This window comes from Giraffa tippelskirchi, chromosome 5, assembly GCF_054371585.1.
Source record: "Giraffa tippelskirchi isolate mGirTip1 chromosome 5, T2T-mGirTip1v1.2.pri, whole genome shotgun sequence".
Classification (NCBI taxonomy): domain Eukaryota; kingdom Metazoa; phylum Chordata; class Mammalia; order Artiodactyla; family Giraffidae; genus Giraffa; species Giraffa tippelskirchi.
The window spans coordinates 139126531-139148420 of record NC_137279.1 but is presented as its reverse complement, the minus strand read 5'-3'; the positions used below and the strand labels follow the sequence as shown (position 1 = coordinate 139148420).

General features: G+C 36.0%; 2 protein-coding genes across 28 annotated transcripts in view; one reads left to right on the top strand and one right to left on the bottom strand.

Moving 5' to 3' along the window:
* ADGRL2 (adhesion G protein-coupled receptor L2) overlaps positions 1-21890 on the top strand; it is a 208514-nt gene that overhangs the window by 60217 nt on the left and 126407 nt on the right. The gene's annotated exons all lie outside the window — the stretch shown is intronic.
* LOC145507367 (DNA-directed RNA polymerase II subunit RPB7) lies at positions 5638-6414 on the bottom strand. The gene has a single exon (XM_081493850.1). It carries the CDS (start codon positions 6374-6376, stop codon positions 5858-5860), a length of 519 nt encoding a protein of 172 aa, XP_081349976.1. The 5' UTR covers positions 6377-6414; the 3' UTR covers positions 5638-5857.

Sequence of the window (21890 nt, the reverse complement as noted above, 5' to 3'; positions counted from 1 at the left end):
CTGACTCAATTGAAAAGACGCTGATGCTGGGAAAGATTGAGGGCAGGAGGAGAAGGGGACGACAGAGGATGAGATGGTTAGATGGCATCACTGACTCAATGGACATGGGTTTGGGTGGACTCAGGGAGTTGGTGATGGACAGGGAGGCCTGGCGTGCCGCGATTCATGGGGTCTCAAAGAGTTAGACACGAGTGAATGACTGAACCGAACTGAGACCATGGATAAAGTTTGTAAAGCTATTATTATAGGTATACAGACAAATAGTATTGAATTTCTCTCCTTAATTTGGACTTGTAATTTAAAACTAAAAGAAATGGCTGCCCTTTGTTGGACCTGTCCTAGATATTAAGGACTATGCTAGGTATTTTCTTGTCATTGCCCTGGGTAATACTTCCAGCAGCTGTATGGAGTTTGTATTATTTTCTCAATTTTGTACCTGAGGAAACTGATGTGTATTAAATCAATAGCATTAAATCAGTAATAAAGGCAGAGGTGAAATTTCTTCATCCCAATGACTGATAGAACATTCTTGATGCTCTTTAATTTGTGTAATAATGAAAATCCACTTATTGTTTAGTCGCTGTGTCATGTCACTGTGTCATGTCCAACTCTTGCAATCCCATGGACTTGAGCCCATTAGGCTCCTCTGTACATGGAATTTCCCAGGCAAGAATACTGGAGTGGGTTGCCATTTTCTCCTCCAGGAGATAAACTGCAGTTTTGGAATATTTCTAGATGTATGTTGCATGGTGCCTACAATTTAGCCATACATAATTTAAGCCGTGCATATGTTTAAAAAGGAAATGGCTTTTAAAAAGTTTCATAAATGAACGCACACTATTCACACTCAGGCTATGTGTGTTTTGATGCCTGACAGTCTATTGAGAATGTGGAAGATGTAGGCATTCACCATATGCTTTTTGTCTCTGTTGCCAGACATCTTACTGAACTCTATTTTTTTCACTGCGTTGACTGCATATTTAGGCATTTTGTCAATAGAAAAGCCTCTATCAGCCCACAGATGGTTCCTTCTGGTGGCAACTTTTTTAACTCAAATTCACCATCCATTGACAGCTTCTGCACTGTGCTTTTGTTCCTGATCAATAAATAGTAACTGAAAGATTATATTTGATTTGAATATACTGCTATTTTTTTCAATTTTAATTTTTGCCCTCTGGATATATGAGCATATTTAAATAGTTATTGAATAAAGAAATAAAAATTAAAAAACCCATTTTGTGACATATTTAGAGAGAATATCAATGGCCAGATATGCCATTGGTATAACTGTCTGTAGACCCCTTAGGAGGACTTTTGTTATGTTTATACAGCAATCAATCTTTTCCATTCTCACTGCTGTTGTCTAAATCTTTATTGTTGCATTGGTATTTTGAGACTGATCGTTGATAATGCATTGGAATGGTAAAATTAATGGTTAGTTTGGAATAGGGAAATAAGGAAATGTAATGATCATGATGACTATGTTTAGACTTAGGGAGATGAAACTGGACATCAGGGAGGATGGAAATTGAATATCCTAATACTCTAACTCTCTGAGGTATAAGCAGTTATTTTAGCTGCTGAGACTTATTATTATTTTACTGGGATAATAGCAATGTTGGTTTAAATGAGGCTGCATATAGGAATTTTGAAATTCTATATATGACATGTCAGAACGGATAATACCACGACTGAGCAACTGAACTGAATTATACTTCAGTTCAGTTCAGTTCAGTTCAGTTCAGTCACTTAGTCGTGTCTGACTCTTTGCAACCCTATGTACTGCAGCACCCCAGGCCCCCCTGTCCATCATCAACTCCCGGAGTTTACCCAAACTCATGTCCATAGAGTTGGTGATGCCATTCAACCATCTCATCCTCTGTTGTTCCCCTCTCTTCCCTCCTTCAATCTCTCCCAGCATCAGGGTCTTGTCAAATGAGTCAGTTCTTCGCATCAGGTGGCCAAAATATTGGAGTTTCAGCTTCAGCATCAGTCCTTCCTGTGAAGATTCCGGACTGATTTCCTTTAGGATGGACTGGTTGGATCTCCTTGCAGTCCAAGGAGCTCTCAAGAGTCTTCTCCAACACCACAGTTCAGAGGCATCAATTCTTCAGTGCTGTTTTCTTTATAGTCCAACTCTCACATCCTTACATGACTACCGGAAAAACCATAGCTTTGACTAGACCGACCCTTCTTAGGACATATAACACATACCATTGAACTATTAGTAGTACTACTCCTTGACTTGATTTATTCATAAAGTCATTTGTTATTTCTTTCAGCAAATTCTGTATTTATTGAGTTCTTACTATGTGCAACATACTTTTGTAGTTGGTGTGAGGAACTGAAGCTAAGAATAAATATCATTTTTCCTGTTTTTAGAAATGTTCTCTTAGGGCAAGAACAAATATATTATAAAAATATTTAGAGATAAGACTTAAGGCTATATATTCCTTAATCTTATCTTTGCTGCCTTTCAAAACATGGTTCATCCTCATGCCTTTTGAGATTCAGCTTCAATAGATTGATTCAAGGCCAGTATTTGACTTAGTGTTCTATTTCTAAAAATTGTCAGAATTGGGGATGATTACTTACATCAGGGCCAGTGAAATTTTAGTGCCTTTAAAAATGATAGCAAGTGTACATAGATCTGAAAAAAAGATCATTTACAAAATTTAACAACAACAAAAAGAATAAACTGTAGACACATTTAACATTTTTCCCTGAATAAGAGTGCTTACTCTTTAATTGGATATGTCTTATTTACAGTCTGCTATGGAGTTTTTATTTTAATATGCCATGCAGTTTATAGTCACATATTCATGCCATTATTTATTTTCTACATGTTGGAATATAGTTTTGATATACACTTGTATGAAATTAATTGTCCAGGGTTTATTAATTATGTTTGAACATTCACATTTTGGAAGTTAGTAAGAACAGAGATGAGGTTACCAATAGAACTGTGTATAATGGACACAGTTTAAGAAAATAAAGTAAAATATAATGACTTAGTTTTAGGATATTTTAATAATTCAAACATCAAATTATTAACATTTGCCATGTTAATTCTGACAATGTTGTGTATAACAGTTCTTTTATTTTTATGAAAAGATACTGTGTTTAAATCATTTGTGTCCATTGAACAGTATTATTTTTGTTGATGTTGTATAGAATTTTTGAAGTATTTAGTCTTTCTACTTTTATATGAGTAGAAATTCTCTTATTAGCAAAAGTGATAACATAAACAACACTTAATAGTATTTTAATTAATGCTCATTTTTTTGGTAGTTGTTTTTTGGTCTGTAATACTGTGAGAAGCTTTTAAAATAGAAAAGTAGTTTACTGGCTTTATTGAATTCTAAGAAATTCAAACATAGAAAACAATAAAGAAAAAAAGGATTTGAAATCTTAACATCCAGAAGCGAACATTTTTAATAAAATAAAAAAATACTTGGTTTTCTGTATTTTAAAGAGCAAGTGATATGCCATTACTCTGAATTCTTTCTCTAAGCGTACATGAAGGTGTTAAATGTACAATATCCCTGGCACGTTTTATAGTCATATATTGTATGGCTTCAGTCACTAGGATCTTTATGTTACATGAAAAAATGTTCTGTGGTAACATGACACAAGAGATAGTTTGTGTCTATCATCAAAAATGATTTCTAGGAATCTAAGATTTTTGATCTTGAATCAGTGTCTATTAGTTACTTTCCCTGGTTCAGTTTCCTTATCTTAATAAATTGGAAAAGTGTTAGATGGAAGGAGCTGAATATCTATGTTGAATCTAAACTATGAAATAAAGGTGCTTATTTGGAACAATGTATGTATTTGTAACTTAAAAAGTCTGCTTGCCTTTAGTGTACTTTTTACTCTTTTTTTAAATTTTGTCTTAACAGTACTGCTTTCAACATGAGATTGTAAAATGCCTGATTGCTTTCCAGTTGAAAGCAACTTCCAATTGCCTTCATTAATTTTAGAACATATGCACATTTCACTGACATTTTAATCAGATGATAAAATATCAAAGTATTTTACCATAGCTAATTTTGCAAAAAAATTAATGTTTTCAATAATATTCAATCAGTTAAGAAACTCATCTGCCACTTTATAAGAGATGTCGGAATGTCATGACACATTCCACATGTTTGCCTAAAGGTGTTGCTATGCAGTGTTATACCCAGAAAAATTTACATTTTATTAATTCTGTCAATATTTTAAACTGTCTTTTAGCATTTTATATTTTTTAATCAAATAAATATTTACATCTTAAACATTTTCTAACATGAGTTATTTTGTTATAAAAGAATTTAGACTTACAATTTTAGCCCTACATCAGTCTTATGTCATAGAGTATGGTAGGAAGTAATTTATAGATGAAATTTTATATTTAAGCTGTAATTTTATTTCACATGGCTAAAGTTAAAACCTTTGTCATAGAGTATAGGAGGAAGTAATTTATAGAAAAAATTTATTTTTAAGCTGGAATTTTATTTCACATGCTAAAGTTAAAACTAGCAAAGTTTGTACATTAAGAGAAAACAAAATTAATTATGTATATTGATCATATTATGTTAAATACCAAGAAATTTAAATTTAAAAAGGAAACAAAAATGTATGAGAGAAAAAACTTCTTAAAGTTTGAAAAGTAAGTATTTAAAAAAGAAATAGACTAGTCATGATATTTTCACATTATCCCTATTGGTAAGTTTGCCAGAAAAAAAAAAATCAACTGACTAATAATGAGCTAATTAATACGTTTTAGTGACTTTTGTTTCTTTTTAAAAGTTTGCTGTCACTAATTTTTGAGCTATCTTTTAGACTCTGTCTTCCTGTAGACTTCACTATTCTTATCTGACAGTTACTAGATAGATAACTACTCTTTTCATGTACAAAATAGATCTTGATTCAAAGCTAGTTTTTTAAGTGTTTATGTAGCTTCCTGAGGGAAGGGATCATACCTTCTGGTAGTTTGTATTCCTAGAATTAAGTAAAATGCAAGACACAGGAAATATTTTTAAATGAATAAATATTTGATGAATGGATAGGTTAATGAATAAATGAATTTTGCAGTAGATGACTATATTAATAGAACATGAGTAAGCCTTTTCTACAAAGCTGGATTTGTTTTTTATAAACTCTGTAGAAAGAAGAGAAATATTAAGTTTTTCATAACACTTTTTATTTTTGACCAACCAGGTTCACCTATTTCTTCTTATTTTATTGATGTCTCCAATGCAAGCGTAACTGTGTATACATAGTTGTTGTTGTTCAGTCGCTCAGTTGTGTCTGACTCTTTGCGACCCTGTAGACTGCAGCACGCCAGGCTTCCTTGTCCATCACCAACTCCCAGAGCCTACTCAAACTCATGTCCATCGCGTCGGTGATGCCATCCAACCATCTCATCCTCTGTCGTCCCCTTCTCCTGCCTTCAGTCTTTCCCAACATCAGGTCTTTTCTAATGAGTCAGGTCTTCACATCAGGTGGCCCAAAAATTGGAGCTTTAGCATCAGTCTTTTCAGTGAATATTCAGGGTTGATTTCCTTTTGTATTAGCTGGTTTGATCTCCTTGCGGGGACTCTCGAGTCTTCTCCAACACCATGGCTCAAAAGCATCAATTCTTCCGTGCTCAGCTTTCTTTTTTTTTTTTTTGAAAATCAAGAACCTTTTATGGTTAGAACACACAGTCAAAAACTGGGAGTGGCTGCTAAGCCACAAGAAGAGCCAGATGTCTTCTGAGGGCAAGGAACCCTCCTTGCCTCCCCAACAGCAGCCAGACTGGGCCCCTGGACAACATGGGAAGTGTGACAGTCACACCTCCTAGGTAGGGACCAAACAAGGTAGGTCATGGTGCTCAGCTCACAAGCCCCAAGTAATCATCCATCAGGGAGCCAATAGCAAAGATGTCATTCTTGTCCACACGGGTCCCCACAATCTTCAAGCGGATCTCATCGTCCTGCTGAATCACAATGTCCTCATCCATCGTTTTGTAACACGGTGGGTTGGAGTTAGGATCAAACTCCATCTCTGATGGGATGGAATGTCGAGAGATGAAGCAGGACATGGGCCCGATTTCTGTGAAGAGCCCAACCTTGTTGACCTGAGTGACCACAGCATCCACGACCTCCCCTTTAAAGGGCCGGAAAACAATGGCCTTGTACTTAACTGGATAAAGGACAAAGCCTCGGCCTGGCTGGATCACACCAGCACCAATATTGTCGATGGTAGTGACGGCAATTACAAAGCCATACTTGCCGGTGCAGGTCCCCTCCACCTCGGTGAAGAGCTTTTGCTTCACCGTGTTGAGCAGGTTAGGGCCGAAGTACCGCGGGTGCAGCAGAATCTCGTGCTCCAGGGAGATGTGGTAAAACATCTTCCCGGAGGAGGCTGGACAGGAGCCGGGTCTACTACAGCTGCATGAGTGGCCCGTGCTCAGCTTTCTTTACGGTCCAACTCTCACATCCGTACATGACTACTGGAAAAACCATAGCTTTGACTAGACAGACCTTTGTAGACAAAGTAATGTCTCTGCTTTTTAAAACACTGTTTAGCTTTGTCATAGCTTTCCTTCCAAGGAGGAAAGAAAGAAAGAAAGAAAGTGAAGTTGCTCGGTCATGTCCGACTCTTTGTGAAACCATGGACTGTAGCCCAACCAGGCTTCTCTGTCCATGGGGATTTTCCAGGCAAGAATACTGGAGTGGGTTGCCATTTCCTCCTCCAGGGGATTCTTCCCGACCCAGAGATTGAACCCTGGCCTCCCGCACTGCAGGCAAACGTTTTACCATTTGAGCCACCAGGGAAGTTTCCAAGGAGCAAGTGTCTTTTAATTTCATGGCTGCGGTCACTGTCCCTGTGATTTTGGAGCTCAAGAAAATGAAGTCTGTCACTGTTTCCATTGTTTCCCCATCTGTTTGCCATGAAGTGATGGACTAGATGCCGTGATCTTAATTTTCTAAATACTGGGTTTTATACAAGCTTTTCCACTCTCGTCTTTCACCTTCATCAAGAGGTTCTTTAGTTCCTCTTCATTTTCTGCCATAAGTGTGGTGTCATATGCATATCTGAGGTTATTGATATTTCTCTGGGCAATCTTGATTCCAGCGTCTGATTCATCCAGCCCGGGATTTTGCATGATTTTGCTACCTGGCATTTTACATGATTCATCCAGCCCAGCACCCTGCTTAAGTTAAATAAGCAGGGTGACAATATACAGCCTTGACATACTCCTTTCCCAATATTGAACCAGTCAGTTGTTTCATGTTTGGTTCTAACTATTCTTGATCTGCATACAGGTTTCTCTGGAGGCAGATAAGGTGTTCTGTTATTCCCATCTCTTTAAGAACTTTCCACAGTTTGTTGTGATCCACACAGTCAAAGGCTTTAGCATAGTCAATGAAGCAGAAATAGATATTTTTCTGGAATTCTCTTGCTTTTTCTATGATGCAATGGATGTTGGCCAGAGGAAATGCTAAACAGATATTTGTTGGAGAAGTGAATACACAAATGATCCTTTTTATATTGATAATTATGTAAAGAAATTACTAGACCTTGTTTAGAAAACAAACAAAAAAAAGTGCCCATGAAACCAAATAACATAAAAATCATGCTTTTTTTTCTAAATATTTAAGTCACAAAGTAAAATGTGCAAACACTGGAAGGCTGGCAATATGATTTTTAATGTTATGTACTTTCTCACATAGAGACTAGGTTTACAAAGTCTGGGGTTTCTTCGTTTTATGAAGAGTCTAGCAGTGAATTTAGATGATTTATTTATGATCCATAGGTAGGGCTAACTGGTGTCAGAACATGAATTTGGGATTAACATACACACACTACTACATATACAATAGATAATCAACAACTCCGTACTGGATAGCACCCAGGAGTATACCTAGTATTTTGTAATAACCTATCCAACTAAGCTCACATTTATAAGGAAAAAGAATCTGAAAGTATGTGTGTCCTCCCTTCCCCAATCCTGCAATTTGAGGAACGTGGCATTTTGCTGTAAACACCAGTGACTCTCTCCTGTGATGATTTTCAGGTTGCTGTGAATGGGTTGTAAGTGAGTAGATGAAGAGATGGCAAGATGAGGAGGAATGCCTCAGTCCTTTGCTGTTATTTAAATTTCATTTAGTGTAAAATGAGATTTAATTGTTTACGTTAGGACTAATTAAGGGGAGAAACCCCTGGAAACCAGATATCATATGTTGAGAGCCTACATGAGGATAAAGAAGCATGTTTTCCCATACCAAAAGATTGGTAGTTGAGTTATATACATTAGTTGCAAAAAAAATAATGAAGTTGTCTGAAAAGATTAGAAGTCAATACATATAACCCAAACTTATTGAATTACATGTCACAAGTGTTAAATCACCTATAGACTTTTGTAGTTCCTTAGTACCAGGAATTAAATTTATCTGGAAAGCAGCAGATACTTTGTTTTTCAACAATTTTAAGTATTTATAAGAACAACCTAAAAATAATTACAATTCTCTAATAGAAGTAGCACTCTGTTGTGGAGGAAGAGCTAAAAATGCTGTAATTCAATTTTTTTGTATCATAAGTTACTAAAACTATGAAAACAGTGTTACATTTTCAGCCTTTCAGATATTTTAATATTATATTTTACTATGCACTTCTTTATCATACATAGGGGTCAACAGTAATATGACAACAATCACAAGCTTCCTAAATAGTAAGTTATTGAATATATTTCATGGCTTAATTTCATATATCCTTCTAACAAAAAGGTGTGAGGCCAAGAACTGTCAAGCATGAAGGCTTTGTTGTATGCAAAATTAATTGCTAAGTAATGTGTTTGAAGGCAGCATATCATTTGGCAAATGTGTACATATTTAGTGAGGACATGCTTCTGATTCAGAGGAAATTGAATATGATTCCTATAACACTGATAAAGGGCATTAAATAATTCTTTTTCTTTTTTCTTCAAATAGTGGTCATTGACATGTGTAGGATATTGCACCAGAGAATGCATAGACAAATGAAATGACCTGTAGCTTGTTTATTAAGGGTAAACTTTAAAAAAATAAAGTTGTATGATTATTACACTGTTCCTGTTTAATTTGACATTTAGCTTTATTTACATCTTTGTTGACACGGAATTTTAAATTACTATAAATGAATAGGGAAGTAGAAAAATGAGAATTTTGCATCTTCTTGGATTTGATTGTCTATTTTACTTTATTTCTAAAACATGCGAGAGCTCCCACATACTTCTTTACAGGTGGCTGATTCTCCGTATCTTAGCATCTCTGCCCCTTTTCTCTGTTCACTACTCATTCTAAACAAATTGTTTAAGAGGGACACTAAGTTCACTAACGTGCTCTTTCTTTCAATTTCCTATCTATATTTCTGAAACTATAACCTTGAATTAATGGTTTTCTAAAATTTAATTTAATTTTAAATTAAAAAACCAGTTGTGACACTTGCCAAAATTTTTTCCTTCCGTGCCATCATTCACTTCTGATGATTTACTAGCTAAAATATGTTGAAATATTGAAAATTGATGAGAGTCATGTATGATTCATTGTTGTTACGGTCGCTAAGTTGTGTTCAGCTCTTTGTGACCTCATGGAATGTAGCTCTCCAGGCTTCTCTGTCCTCCACTATCTCCCAGAGTTTGCTTAGATTCATGTCCATTGAGTCTGTGATGCTATCTATCCATTTCATCCTCTGCCACACCTTCTCCTTTTGCCTTCAATCTTTCCCAGCATCAGTGTCTTTTCCAGTGAGTCAGCTCTCTGCATCAAATAAAGTATTGGAGCTTCAGCTTCAGCATCAGTCCTTCCAATGAATATTCACAGTTGATTTTCTTTAGGATTGATTGGTTTGATCTCCTTGCAGTTGAAGGAACTCTTAAGAGTCTTTCCTTCTTCTTTTTTCTTCCTGTATGAAGAGATCACTTTCCTCTGAGCACGATTGTTTAGAAGCTACTTGTTCTAGAAATTAATCTCTGATTCTTCCTAATTTCTTACATTTTTCTCAAATGTGAGATTAGTAGTTTTTGCTGCTAATCTTCAGCTAATGATTCATATCTGCTGAGAGATACCCGCGGATGTGAGGAAGCCTTTGTATTATTTAAATAACCTTTGTTATATGCCCCACAGACAGTACTGAGAAAAGAATTCTCAGAGTGACAATTCATCACCCTAAGGGAAGGGGAGAGAGGGCTTACATCATCACTCACCATGAAATTTTGATTAAGGGACACTGAAAATTTTGTTTTAATGGACATTTGAAATGATTTTATTTAAAGTGTTCTACATAGATTGTAGAATTTCAAGTGAAAATGTTATTTGTTTAAAGTTCAAAAAGATGAAAACGATATCAATTTTGGAAGAAACAAGGAAAATTTATTGGGTGTTGTTTGTTTATTGAAGATACTTTTGTCAAGAGTCAAAGTGTGGATCTTATTTTCTACATGTGGATTAGGGAAAAGGGGATTAAAATGTTTCAGTAACTTACTGTTCAAGAGCATACAGTTATTAAATTAGTACAGCCATGAATCAGATCTAAACTTATTTTTTTTGCAAAGCCCGTGTTCTTACTAAGTCATGCTAATCTTAGAGGAATAGGAAAGAAATGTTAACATGGCATGTATTTGCCTTCTTTCTAGAGAAGAACATGGAACATACTAGACTTTCTCTTTTGCTTGAAAGTCATTCCTCAGCTTGTCACATTATTGAATATTTTCTCATTCTTCAGGCGTTGGCTCTAATTAATGTCAACCCCGAGAGAGGCTTTTCATAGTTATTTTATGGGAAGCACCTTCCAAGTTACATCATCCTATTTATTTTCTTTCTTAATAGTTCTAGTATCTGTAAATACTTTATTTGTGTGTTTTGTTTCCTCAAGTTCTGTTTTACAGGTTAGTACTTGACACACATTGGCATAATTAATAGCTGTTTGTTTAGTGAATGAATACAGCTCTTTATGTATTTGGCTTCCTTGTAAATATCTAGACATAAACTTAACAAGTACTATTTCCTCAAAAAATTTATTAAAGAAATAATTAAAACTGCACTTAGGTTTTAATTTCCAGTTGTTACAGTGGCAGTCAAAAGTTATTTTAAAGAAATAATAAGTTTTATATAAATTTCCATGAAAATCATTGGGAATTCTTAATTGAAACTGGTTTACTTATACTAGTCATTTCTGTAATTCTTACATTCATTTCCCACACAAGACCCACTTTTGCAAGCATATCTTAATGACTGAGTTATTAAGTAGATTGTACCTTACACAAAAACATGGTAATCTCTCACTGATTTGGAGGATTTATATGATTTTAGTTTTTGTATGAAATAGGTTCTGAGGACTGTGTATAGCATGCATTGGGATAGTACATGTCTTAACATTAACCAAGGGTGAAGTTAAAGTACAGAATTGTTAGTGGTAATAAAATGCTTTCATTGCTAGAATACAAAATGCTATCTTCGGCTATAAATAAATTATACAAAGCTATTTAAGAACTGCATTATGCTTCTAGATAGAAGAATTTGAGATCTATTTTATATAAAATAGTGATTACTTTTTAAACTTTGAGAAGCAGAAAAAAATTCCACTAAGTAGTTTTTCTTAAGTAAATTTAAGTGGGAACTTTCTCCCTTTTAGACTCTCTATTGTTAGAAAGGATAGATGAGAGAAAATAAACCTAGTAAAATATTTCTAGTGATCTAATAGTAGCCAATTGATTCTGCTTTAAAAGTTACAGTATTTAATGTCAGAATTCTGATGTGTCTTGGCAATAAATATTATTATTAGTGTTTGATGATTACTAAAAGCACATTGTTTTAAAATATCTACTTTCTAAAAATAACAAAAAATAGCCTGGATGTAATAGTGTTTTGTTTTAATAGTGGACAGGGTAGCATTGTTGCTGAGCCCTTGGGGAGAGGGGAACTCTGTTTTGGGTGTCTCTAAAAACAAACCAAACTTCTTCCCTAGGGGTTCTGACTTCCCTCTCTCTGTGCATGTGGGCCAGTGCCATGTATCCCTTTTTAGATCTGTATTAAAAAAGTCAGAGGCAGAGGCAGTTCTATTCATGTATAAGAGAGAAAATAAAAATCTACATTTGAAAGTAACTAGTTTGTAAAAAATACCTGTTTATATAAAGATTAATTTTTATCCACAGGCACATTTTAAAAGGTATGATTGTACTGTGCTTTTCCTTATTTGGAATTGCTAATACTAAGTATTCAAATGAAATACAGTTATAAAGTTCAAATATTTAACTGAAAAGTAAAGAATAAGCAATGGTTTTTAAATTTTTAATCCATGTAATATTTGCACTTCATTTGAGTGAATGTCAGGAATTAATTTATTCATCTATAAAGAACCAAGATTCTATTTCATTTACTGTTTATTTTAGATTGTTATCCCTCTATGTTTTGTGACCACCCTACCTTCTAGATTTATTGTGAGATGGAGGCTTTAGTGGTTCTTAAAATTTTGGAGTTTGTAGAGAACCTGGTAAAAGCTGGGCAACAAGTCCCAGATAAATGTGAAGGTTTACATAGACACAAAGTGTATTTGTGAAATCTACATAATAATAAAGTTCAACTTTGGATAGGAGTTTGAGTATGTGTATGTTATAAAAATTACCAACTTCTTTGTTTTAGTCTTTAAGGGTTTCCTTGTTAATATTCATCTCTGCCACTGCTATATCCTAGAAACTGGTGATTTTCTTTTTCACAATTTATTTTTTTTATTTTAGTAAAATTTTATGTGGAAATAATTTCAGGTATACAGAAAAGGTGCATATAGTACAAATATTTCCCTTATAGCCTTAACCAAGACTTCCCAATTGTCAACATTTTACCACATTTGTTTTTCTCATTCTCTTAGAATTGTACTGTTCTTATGTTGGAGAACATCCTTGTTTTTAGAAAACGCACAAAATTATTTAGAGGTAAAGGGTATCATGTCTGCAACTTACTCTCAACTGTTGCATAAAAAAATAAGAGAATAGCACAGTTAAGTTTTTAAAGAGGATAAAGAGTCAGAAATCAGAAAATGCTAAAATGAAATCCCAGATCTCAATATTTATAACCTAGGACGAGTCACTCTGAGGTTCAATTTCTGCATCTGCAAAATCAGAGTAATAGTATCTACCATGGGGGATTAATGAAAATTATATATAAGCTTTTCTTAAAGCACCTACCCTAGCATAAAGAAAATGTTTACTGTGAGCTCCTTTTATTGCCCTAGATACCATCAGCAAAATATGAACTTATTCTTCCTTAAAAAATATTTGAAACTGGTGGTATTGTTGAAGAGAAACCAGACAAGTTTTAATTTGCACTTAGTTAAAATGTGGGGGAGGCATGCATTAACTAAAAACATGATAAATGGGGTTAATTTTACAGTTATGGTTCTTGATGCAGTGGTCACGCACTTCTACCCTTGTCCCCCACTTTCTTCATTTATTATCCACAGTTTGGCAAAAGTGAACACAGTAAAAAATAAATTGGGTCCTTTTCGTTCTCTATTAAGAAAGCTTTGGTGGCTTTCAATTAGTATAAACCCCTAAGTGATCTAACTTATGAGTCTCTCTCCAACTGGCATGGAGCCAGTATTCAGTAGGGTTCCATGACTTCAGGCATGCTAGACTTCATATAGTTTCTGTAAACACCTGAGAGCTTTTACACTGTAGTTTATTTACTCTGAATCATTTGCCTCTCCCTTGCTCACAACTGCTTTTTTTTCCTTCTATTTTAAAATTTAAATGTTCTTATTTCAGAGAAATTACCAACCCAATTAAACCCCTTGAGATCTTTGAGTTACATTAATTTAAAATACAATGTAAAGATATACAGATCAGTTTTTTTTTTTTAAATGGAGACTAATCTTGCTATTTCTTTCTTAACAAAATCCAATTAAGATTGGCTACCCCTATTATTAATATTAGATATCTATGTATAATGACTCTACCATGTCCAAATTGGACAAGTAGGAAATGTATATTTTCCTTTATGAAATGATAGCAAAAAAATTTGTGACGTTCATTATGAGATTTGTATAAAATTAATGACTTGGCTTGTGCCAATTATTCAGAGTTAATTTCATACATATTGATGTATGTATCTCCACATAAAACTTTTTATCCACATTCATGAGAGTTTTTATGAGAGGAGAATAGAATGAGGTTAATTTATTAAAAATACATTTTGGTAACCTAACAGTTGTTCAAACTGAAGGCTTATATAAAAACTTATATTTACTCCTAATTATCTAGATTGGAATACTTGGATTCCTTAGATCTTTTTTAGCATACCTACTTAACCCCAAAACAAGGAATAACTAGTGTTCCTTTAACATTTGACCTTGAAATGTTCAAAGAGAAAAACTGAATACTCCTATTTATCCTTTCTTGAAACATTTTGATATATGAACAAATGACTTTATAAAATAATATTTCTAATTGTAAGAATTAGTTTTCAAGTAAAAGAAAGATACAAATGGGTTTTTTTAGTCATTTCAAATAATAGTTGTATATTTTAGGAAGTACCATAACGATAATCTAATTTTAGGTTATTTGAAAATTATGGACTATGAGGTTATTTTCAAGATATAAGAATATAAACTGCATTTTAAGTTGCCAGAACTAGTTCCAGTGAAGACATTTTTGCATTTTTATGCAGACAAAGAATGTTATTAAATGATCAAGATTTGGGTTTTTATTGCTGTTCTTTTTTGTTGTGCTGGTGGTGGTGGTTTAGTTACTAAATGATGTTGGACTCTTTTGAGACCCCATGGACTGTAGCCCACCAAACTCCTCTGTCCATGAGATTTCTCAGGCAAAAATACTAAAGTGGGTTGCCCTTTCCTAGTTAGCAGAGATAAAACAACCAAAAACATACTTAAATTTGGGGAGGTGTTGTTTTTCCTTTTTCTACTCATGAAAATTTTTATGTTTATATTGGTTGACATTTATTTAAAACTACCTTTCAAAAAACTTTGTAACCTCTTAACTAGTTCAGTTCAGTTCAGTTCAGTCGCTCAGTCGTGTCCGACTCTTAGCGATCCCATGAACCAGAGCACGCCAGGCCTCCCTGTCCATCACCAACTCCCGGAGTCCACCTAAACCCATGTCCATTGAGTCAGTGATGCCATCCAACCATCTCATCCTCTGTCGTCCCCTTCTCCTCCTGCCCTCAATCCTTCCCAGCATCAAGATCTTTGAGTCAGCTCTTCACATCAGGTGGCCAAAGTATTGGAGTTTCAGCATCAGCATCAGTCCTTCCAATGAATATCCAGGACTGATCTCCTTTAGGATGAACTGGTTGGATCTCCTTGCAGTCCAAGGGACTCTCAAGAGTCTTCTCCAACACCACAGTTCAAAAGCATCAATTCTTCAGTGCTCAGCTTTCTTCAGAGTCAAACTCTCATATCCATACATGACTACTGGGAAAACCATAGCCTTGACTAGATGGACCTTTGTTGGCAAAGTCATGTCTCTGCTTTTTAATATGCTGTCTAGGTTGGTCATAACTTTCCTTCCAAGGAGTAAGGGTCTTTTAATTTCATGGCTGTAATCACCATCTGTAGTGATTTTGGAGCCCAGAAAAATAAAGTCAGCCACTGTTTCCACTGTTTCCCCATCTATTTGCCATGAAGTGATGGGACCAGATGCCATGATCTTAGTTTTCTGAATGTTGAGCTTTACGCCAACTTTTTCACTCTCCTCTTTCACTTTCATCAAGAGGATCTTTAGTTCCTGGTCATCTTCTGCCATAAGGATGGTGTCATCTGCATTATCTGAGGCTATTGATATTTCTCTCAGCAATCTTGATTCCAGCTGGTGCTTCATCCACCCCAGCGTTTCTCATGATGTACTCTGCATATAAGTGAAATAAGCAGGGTGACAATATACAGCCTTGACGTACTCCTTTTCCTATTTGAAACCAGTCTGTTGTTCCATGTCCAGGTCTAACTATTGCTTCCTGACCTGCATTCAAGTTTCTCAAGAGGCAGGTCAGGTGGTCTGGTATTTCCATCTCTTTGAGAATTTTCCAGTTTATTGTGTTCCACACAGTCGGTGGCTTTGGCATAGTCAATAAAGCAGAAATAGATGTTTTTTCTGGAACTCTCTTGCTTTTTTGATGATCCATTGGATGTTGGTAGTTTGATCTCTGGTTCCTCTGCCTGTTCTAAAACCAGCTTGAACATCTGAAAGTTCATGGTTCATGTATTGCTGAAGCCTGGCTTGGAGAATTTTGAGCATACTTTGCTAGCGTGTGAAATGAGAGCAATTGTGCGGTAGTTTGAGCATTCTTTGGCATTGCCTTTCTTTAAGATTGGAATGAAAACTGACCTTTTCCAGTCCTGTGGCCACTGCTGAGTTTTCCAAGTTTGCTGACGTATTGAGTGCAGTACTTTCACAGCGTCATCTTTCAGGATTTGAAATTGCTGAACTGGAATTCCATCACCTCCACTAGCTTTGCTCGTAGTGCTGCTTTCTGAGGCCCATTGACTTCACATTCCAGGATGTCTGGCTCTAGGCGAGTGATCACACCATTGTGAATATCTGGGTTGTGAAGATCATTTTTGTACAGTTCTTCTGTGTATTCTTACCACCTCTTCTTAATATCTTCTGCTTCTATTAGGTCCATACCATTTCTGTCCCATATTGAGCCCATCTTTGTATGAAATGTTCCCTTGGTATCTCTAATTTTCTTGAAGAGATCTCTAGTCTTTCCCATTCTATTGTTTTCTCCTGAAAGAGAGAGGAATACCAGACCACCAGACCTGCCTCTTGAGAAACCTGTATGCGGGTCAGGAAGACTGAGCCACTTCACTTTCACTTTTCACTTTCATGCATTGGAGAAGGAAATGGCAACCCACTCCAGTGTTCTTGCCTGGAGAACCCCAGGGACGGCGGAGCCTGGTGGGCTGCCGTCTATGGGGTCGCACAGAGTTGGACACTACTGAAGCAACTTAGCAGCAGCAGGTCTTGATTCCTGTCTCCTGTACAATGTCAGAAACCTCCATCCATAGTTCATCAGGCATTCTGTCTATCAGATCTAATCCCTTAAATCTATTTCTCACTTCCACTGTATAAGGGATTTGATTTAGGTCATACCTGAATGGTCTAGGGTTTTCTCCACTTTCTTCAACTTCTTAACTAGATAGAGCATTAGTAAATGATAATCTTCTTAACCTTTTTAGAAGGCATTATTTTTATTGTCTCATCAGATGAATGATAAATAAATAACAAATGAGTATGTTGTTGATGTAGATTGAAAAATAAAACTGTACTTTTCAAATTACATTTCATTAGATCTTACTTTATTTCCCATTAACTTTAAATATTAATTTGTCCCTGGACACTGATACCCAGAGAAGTTAGAATTGTTTAGATATGTAGCATCTATTTTTAAGATTAGAATGTAGATTGGTTTGTTTCTTTCCTATCTGTTGTGTAACTTCAGAGGAAATGCAGGTGGCCACAGTAGTAGAGAAAAACTTAAGTTAGATCACACCCTGCTGAATTTTAGGTTTTCATGGCTATGGAGACAGTATTTTCTAAAAGGCTGATTTAGTCTGATAATTTTCAAGTAGTAGAATCGCCTCCTCTCCCTGAAAAGTTTTTTATCAACTTATTAAACATGTTAGTTTAGGCTTCAGTATTTTTATTTTGAAAATGCTTGTGATGCTGATTTGAATGTTTTCTGTAATCTTTTCTATTGACATATTCCTCTCACAAAGACTTAATTTATTCACACTGTATTAAGTATTCATTCTGACTGGGTTTTGTGTTTCAGTTTGGTTCTTGAAATACTCATGTCAGGTTAGGTAGAAGGAAGTATATGTCTTTGGAAATTATATGAAATGTTAAGTATTTTTATTTCTGCAAAATTGCCAACAGAAGATGTGAAGATATTTTTATGCATATATCTCCATAGATATATTTTGTACAATGTAGGGCTGCTGCTGCTGCTGCTAAGTCGCTTCAGTTGTGTCCGCCTCTGTGCAACCCCATAGACGGCAGCCCACCAGGCTCCGCCGTCCCTGGGATTCTCCAGGCAAGAACACTGGAGTGGGTTGCCATTTCCTTCTCCAATGCATGAAAGAGGAAAGTGAAAGGGAAGTCGCTCAGTCGTGTCCGACTCCCAGCGACCCCATGGACTGCAGCCTACCAGGCTCCTCCGTCCATGGGATTCTCCAGGCAAGAGCACTGGAGTGGGCTGCCATTGCCTTCTCCAATGTAGGGCTAGTATACAGCTAATATAATAATGACTTTTGTGATGGTTTAGAAAATATTTTAGCATTCATTAGTGTAAAGGAATGTGGACAAGTCTATGGTGTGCAAAAATAAATAAAATAAGAATATAAGGAACATTTATAGTTTCTTGCTCGATCATTTGTCAGCTTTATTAGCTTGAATGCTCAAGTTTTCAGAGAACATGCAGGGTTAAAATAAGCAAATTTGTGATGTGAAACCAGTATGTGGAGCATGGATTAAAATAAGAACAAACTAAGTACTATATTTATTTTGTATTACTGCATCTTGTAGAGAAAATGATGAAGTTAAAGCTCAAGTTTATTTTTAATTCAGGGTCTTGACTGAAAAGTAGAGGCATTTTCAGCCACCTACCTATTTCAGAGGTGGGATGGATAGACACCTGCTGTTAATATGCTTTAAGGAAAATGAAGGGATGTAAATGAGTTTTGGTGATTTGCCTGCCTCTGAATATAAATGAAGCTGAAAATCTGTCCTGTGCTCTTAATAGTGAACTACTAGAGTGTTCAAACCTTTGTGCAAAAAGTAAAGGCTGTTTTAGGGGATTACTATTAGCTTATTTTAATTATGTATTATGTGAATACTTCTTAATACTAGATGATTAAATATAATTCCATTTAAATAAATGCTTATATAACCATTAATATTTCTCTATAATTAATAGTGGTGAAAATATTTTGCCACATACTGATTGAAATATAGAAAAACCTGTTTTATTTGAAAATTATAAATAATAGATCAAGGTTATGACTAAATATGAGAAAGAAAATGGAGTAGCCTTTAAGCACAAAGTCAACTTAGCTAAAGTAGAAAAGCATTTTTACAATTTAGATGCTTTCCACATGACCTGATACTGGTGAAACTTGCCAAGTATAATTAGATAGCAGGAAGCTGGAAATTTTTAAAAACATGGATTGTATATTCTGTGATATACAATATAGTGTATACGTGTATATATATCGTATATCTGTGATATACGATAAAGGACAGAAATGGTATGGACCTAACAGAAGCAGAAGATATTAAGAAGAGGTGGCAAGAATACACAGAAGAACTGTACAAAAAAGATCTTCTCCACCCAGATAATCACGATGGTGTGGTCAATCACCTAGAGCCAGACATCCTGGAATGTGAAGTCAAGTGGGCCTTAGAAAGCATCACTACGAACAAAGCTAGTGGAAGTGATGGAATTCCAGTTGAGCTATTTCAAATCCTCAAAGGTGATGCTGTGAAAGTGCTGCACTTGATATGCCAGCAAATTTGGAAAACTCAGCAGTGGCCACAGGACTGGAAAAGGTCAGTTTTCGTTCCAATCCCAAAGAAAGGCAATGCCAAAGAATGCTCAAACTACCGCACAATTGCACTCATCTCACATGCTAGTAAAGTAATGCTCAAAATTCTCCAAGCCAGGCTTCAGCAATACGTGAACCGTGAACTTCCAGATGTTCAAGCTGGTTTTAGAAAAGGTAGAGGAACCAGAGATCAAATTGCCAATATCCGCTGGATCATCGAAAAAGCAAGAGAGTTCCAGAAAAACATCTATTTGTGCTTTATTGACTATGCCAAAGCCTTTGACTGTGTGGATCACAATAAACTGTGGAAAATTCTGAAAGAGATGGGAGTACCAGACCATCTGACCTGTCTCTTGAAAAACCTGTATGCAGATCAGGAAGCAACAGTTAGAACTGGACATGGAACAACAGACTGGTTCCAAATAGGAAAAGGAGTACGTCAAGGCTGTATATTGTCACCCTGCTTATTTAACTTATATGCAGAGTACATCATGAGAAACACTGGGCTGGAAGAAACACAAGCTGGAATCAAGATTGCCGGGAGAAATATCAATAACCTCAGATATGCGGATGACACCACCCTTATGGCAGAAAGTGAAGAAGAACTAAAGAGCCTCTTGATGAAGGTGAAGGAGGAGAGTGAAAAAGTTGGCTTAAAGCTCAAGGTTCAGAAAACTAAGATCATGGCATCTGGTCCCATCACTCCATGGGAAATAGATGGGGAAACAGTGGAAACAGTGTCAGACTTTACTTTTTTGGGCTCCAGAATCACTGCTGATGGTGTCTGCAGCCATGAAATTAAAAGACGCTTACTCCTTGGAAGGAAGGTTATGGCCAACCTAGATAGCATGTTTAAAAGCAGAGACATTACTTTGCCAACAAAAGTCCGTCTAGTCAAGGCTATGGTTTTTCCAGTGGTCATGTATGGATGTGAGAGTTGGACTGTGAAGAAAGCTGAGCGCCACAGAATTGATGCTTTTGAACTGTGGTGTTGGAGAAGACTCTTGAGAGTCCCTTGGACTGCAAGGAGATCCAATCAATCCATCCTAAAGGAGATCAATCCTGGGTGTTCATTGGAAGGTCTGATGTTGAAGCTGAAGCTCCAGTACTTTGGCCACCTCATGCGAAGAGTTGACTCATTGGAAAAGACCCTAATGCTGGGTAGGATTGGGGGCGGGAGGAGAAGGGGATGATAGAGAATGAGATGGTTGGATGGCATCACCGACTCGATGAACATGGGTTTGGGTAGACTCCGGGAGTTGGTGATGGACAGTGAGGCCTGGCATGCTGCAATTCATGGGGTCGCAGAGAGTCGGACACGACTGAGTGACTGAACTGAACTGATATTCTGTGAATGGTATTGTAATCTCTGAGTAGAGAATGAGGGAACTAGAGATAGTTACATGATTCTTAGTGCCCTCCTCAAAATGGCAATATCTAATTCTCAACAGTGTTCACATACAAAGTGCCAGTGTTGCTAAAAAGAACTTCAGTTTTGTTTTAGTTATCCCTTAATAAAGTTTACTATGGGCTCACCTTCCTTGTAATGGTTGTATGTCAAGATAAGAGTAACATTAACTCTGTAATTTTGAACATGACTAGAAAGATAGGATTGTGAAAATTATATTTGAATACTTATTTAATTCCAAAGTTCTGTTATTCTATGTTTGAATTGTTTAATTTTAAGAATGTATAAAGAGTTTCCTAGATCTTTTCCCACTCGTAAACTTTCAAAACCACAAACTCATGATTCATCTTGTATGGTGACTGTTCCAACATGCCTTCTTTGTTTTCATCTGTGGCATTGAAAACTGGCCATTCCACCCTTTCTGCATGCCTCTGTTTGGAAACAACTTAATTGTATGATATTGTCATAATGTAGCTTAAGCCCTTCTGAAGATCATAGGTCAAGCTGAAAATTAAAGGTGAGCCTTGCTTTATAGTGTCAATTAGATTTGAAGTTTCTCATTGTGAAACAACAGAGAAGCAACATCTTAGAATTAATGTGCTTAGTTGCTCAGTCATGTTTGACTCTTTGAGACCCCATGGACTGTAGCCCTCCAGGCTCCTCTGTCCATGGGAATTTTCCAGACAAGAATACTGGAGTGGGTTGCCATGCCCTCCTCCAGGGGATCTTCCCAACCCAGGGATCAAACCCAGGTCTCCCATATTGCAGGCGGATTCTTTACCATCTGAGCCACCTGGGAAGCCCTAGTATTTATTAATATGTGCTTGTAAATACCATTTTGTGATTAAATCTGTCTTTTATACTATGTCATGTAGATGTAAAGGAAAGAAGATTTAATGGAAAAGTCATTTGCTAGTTA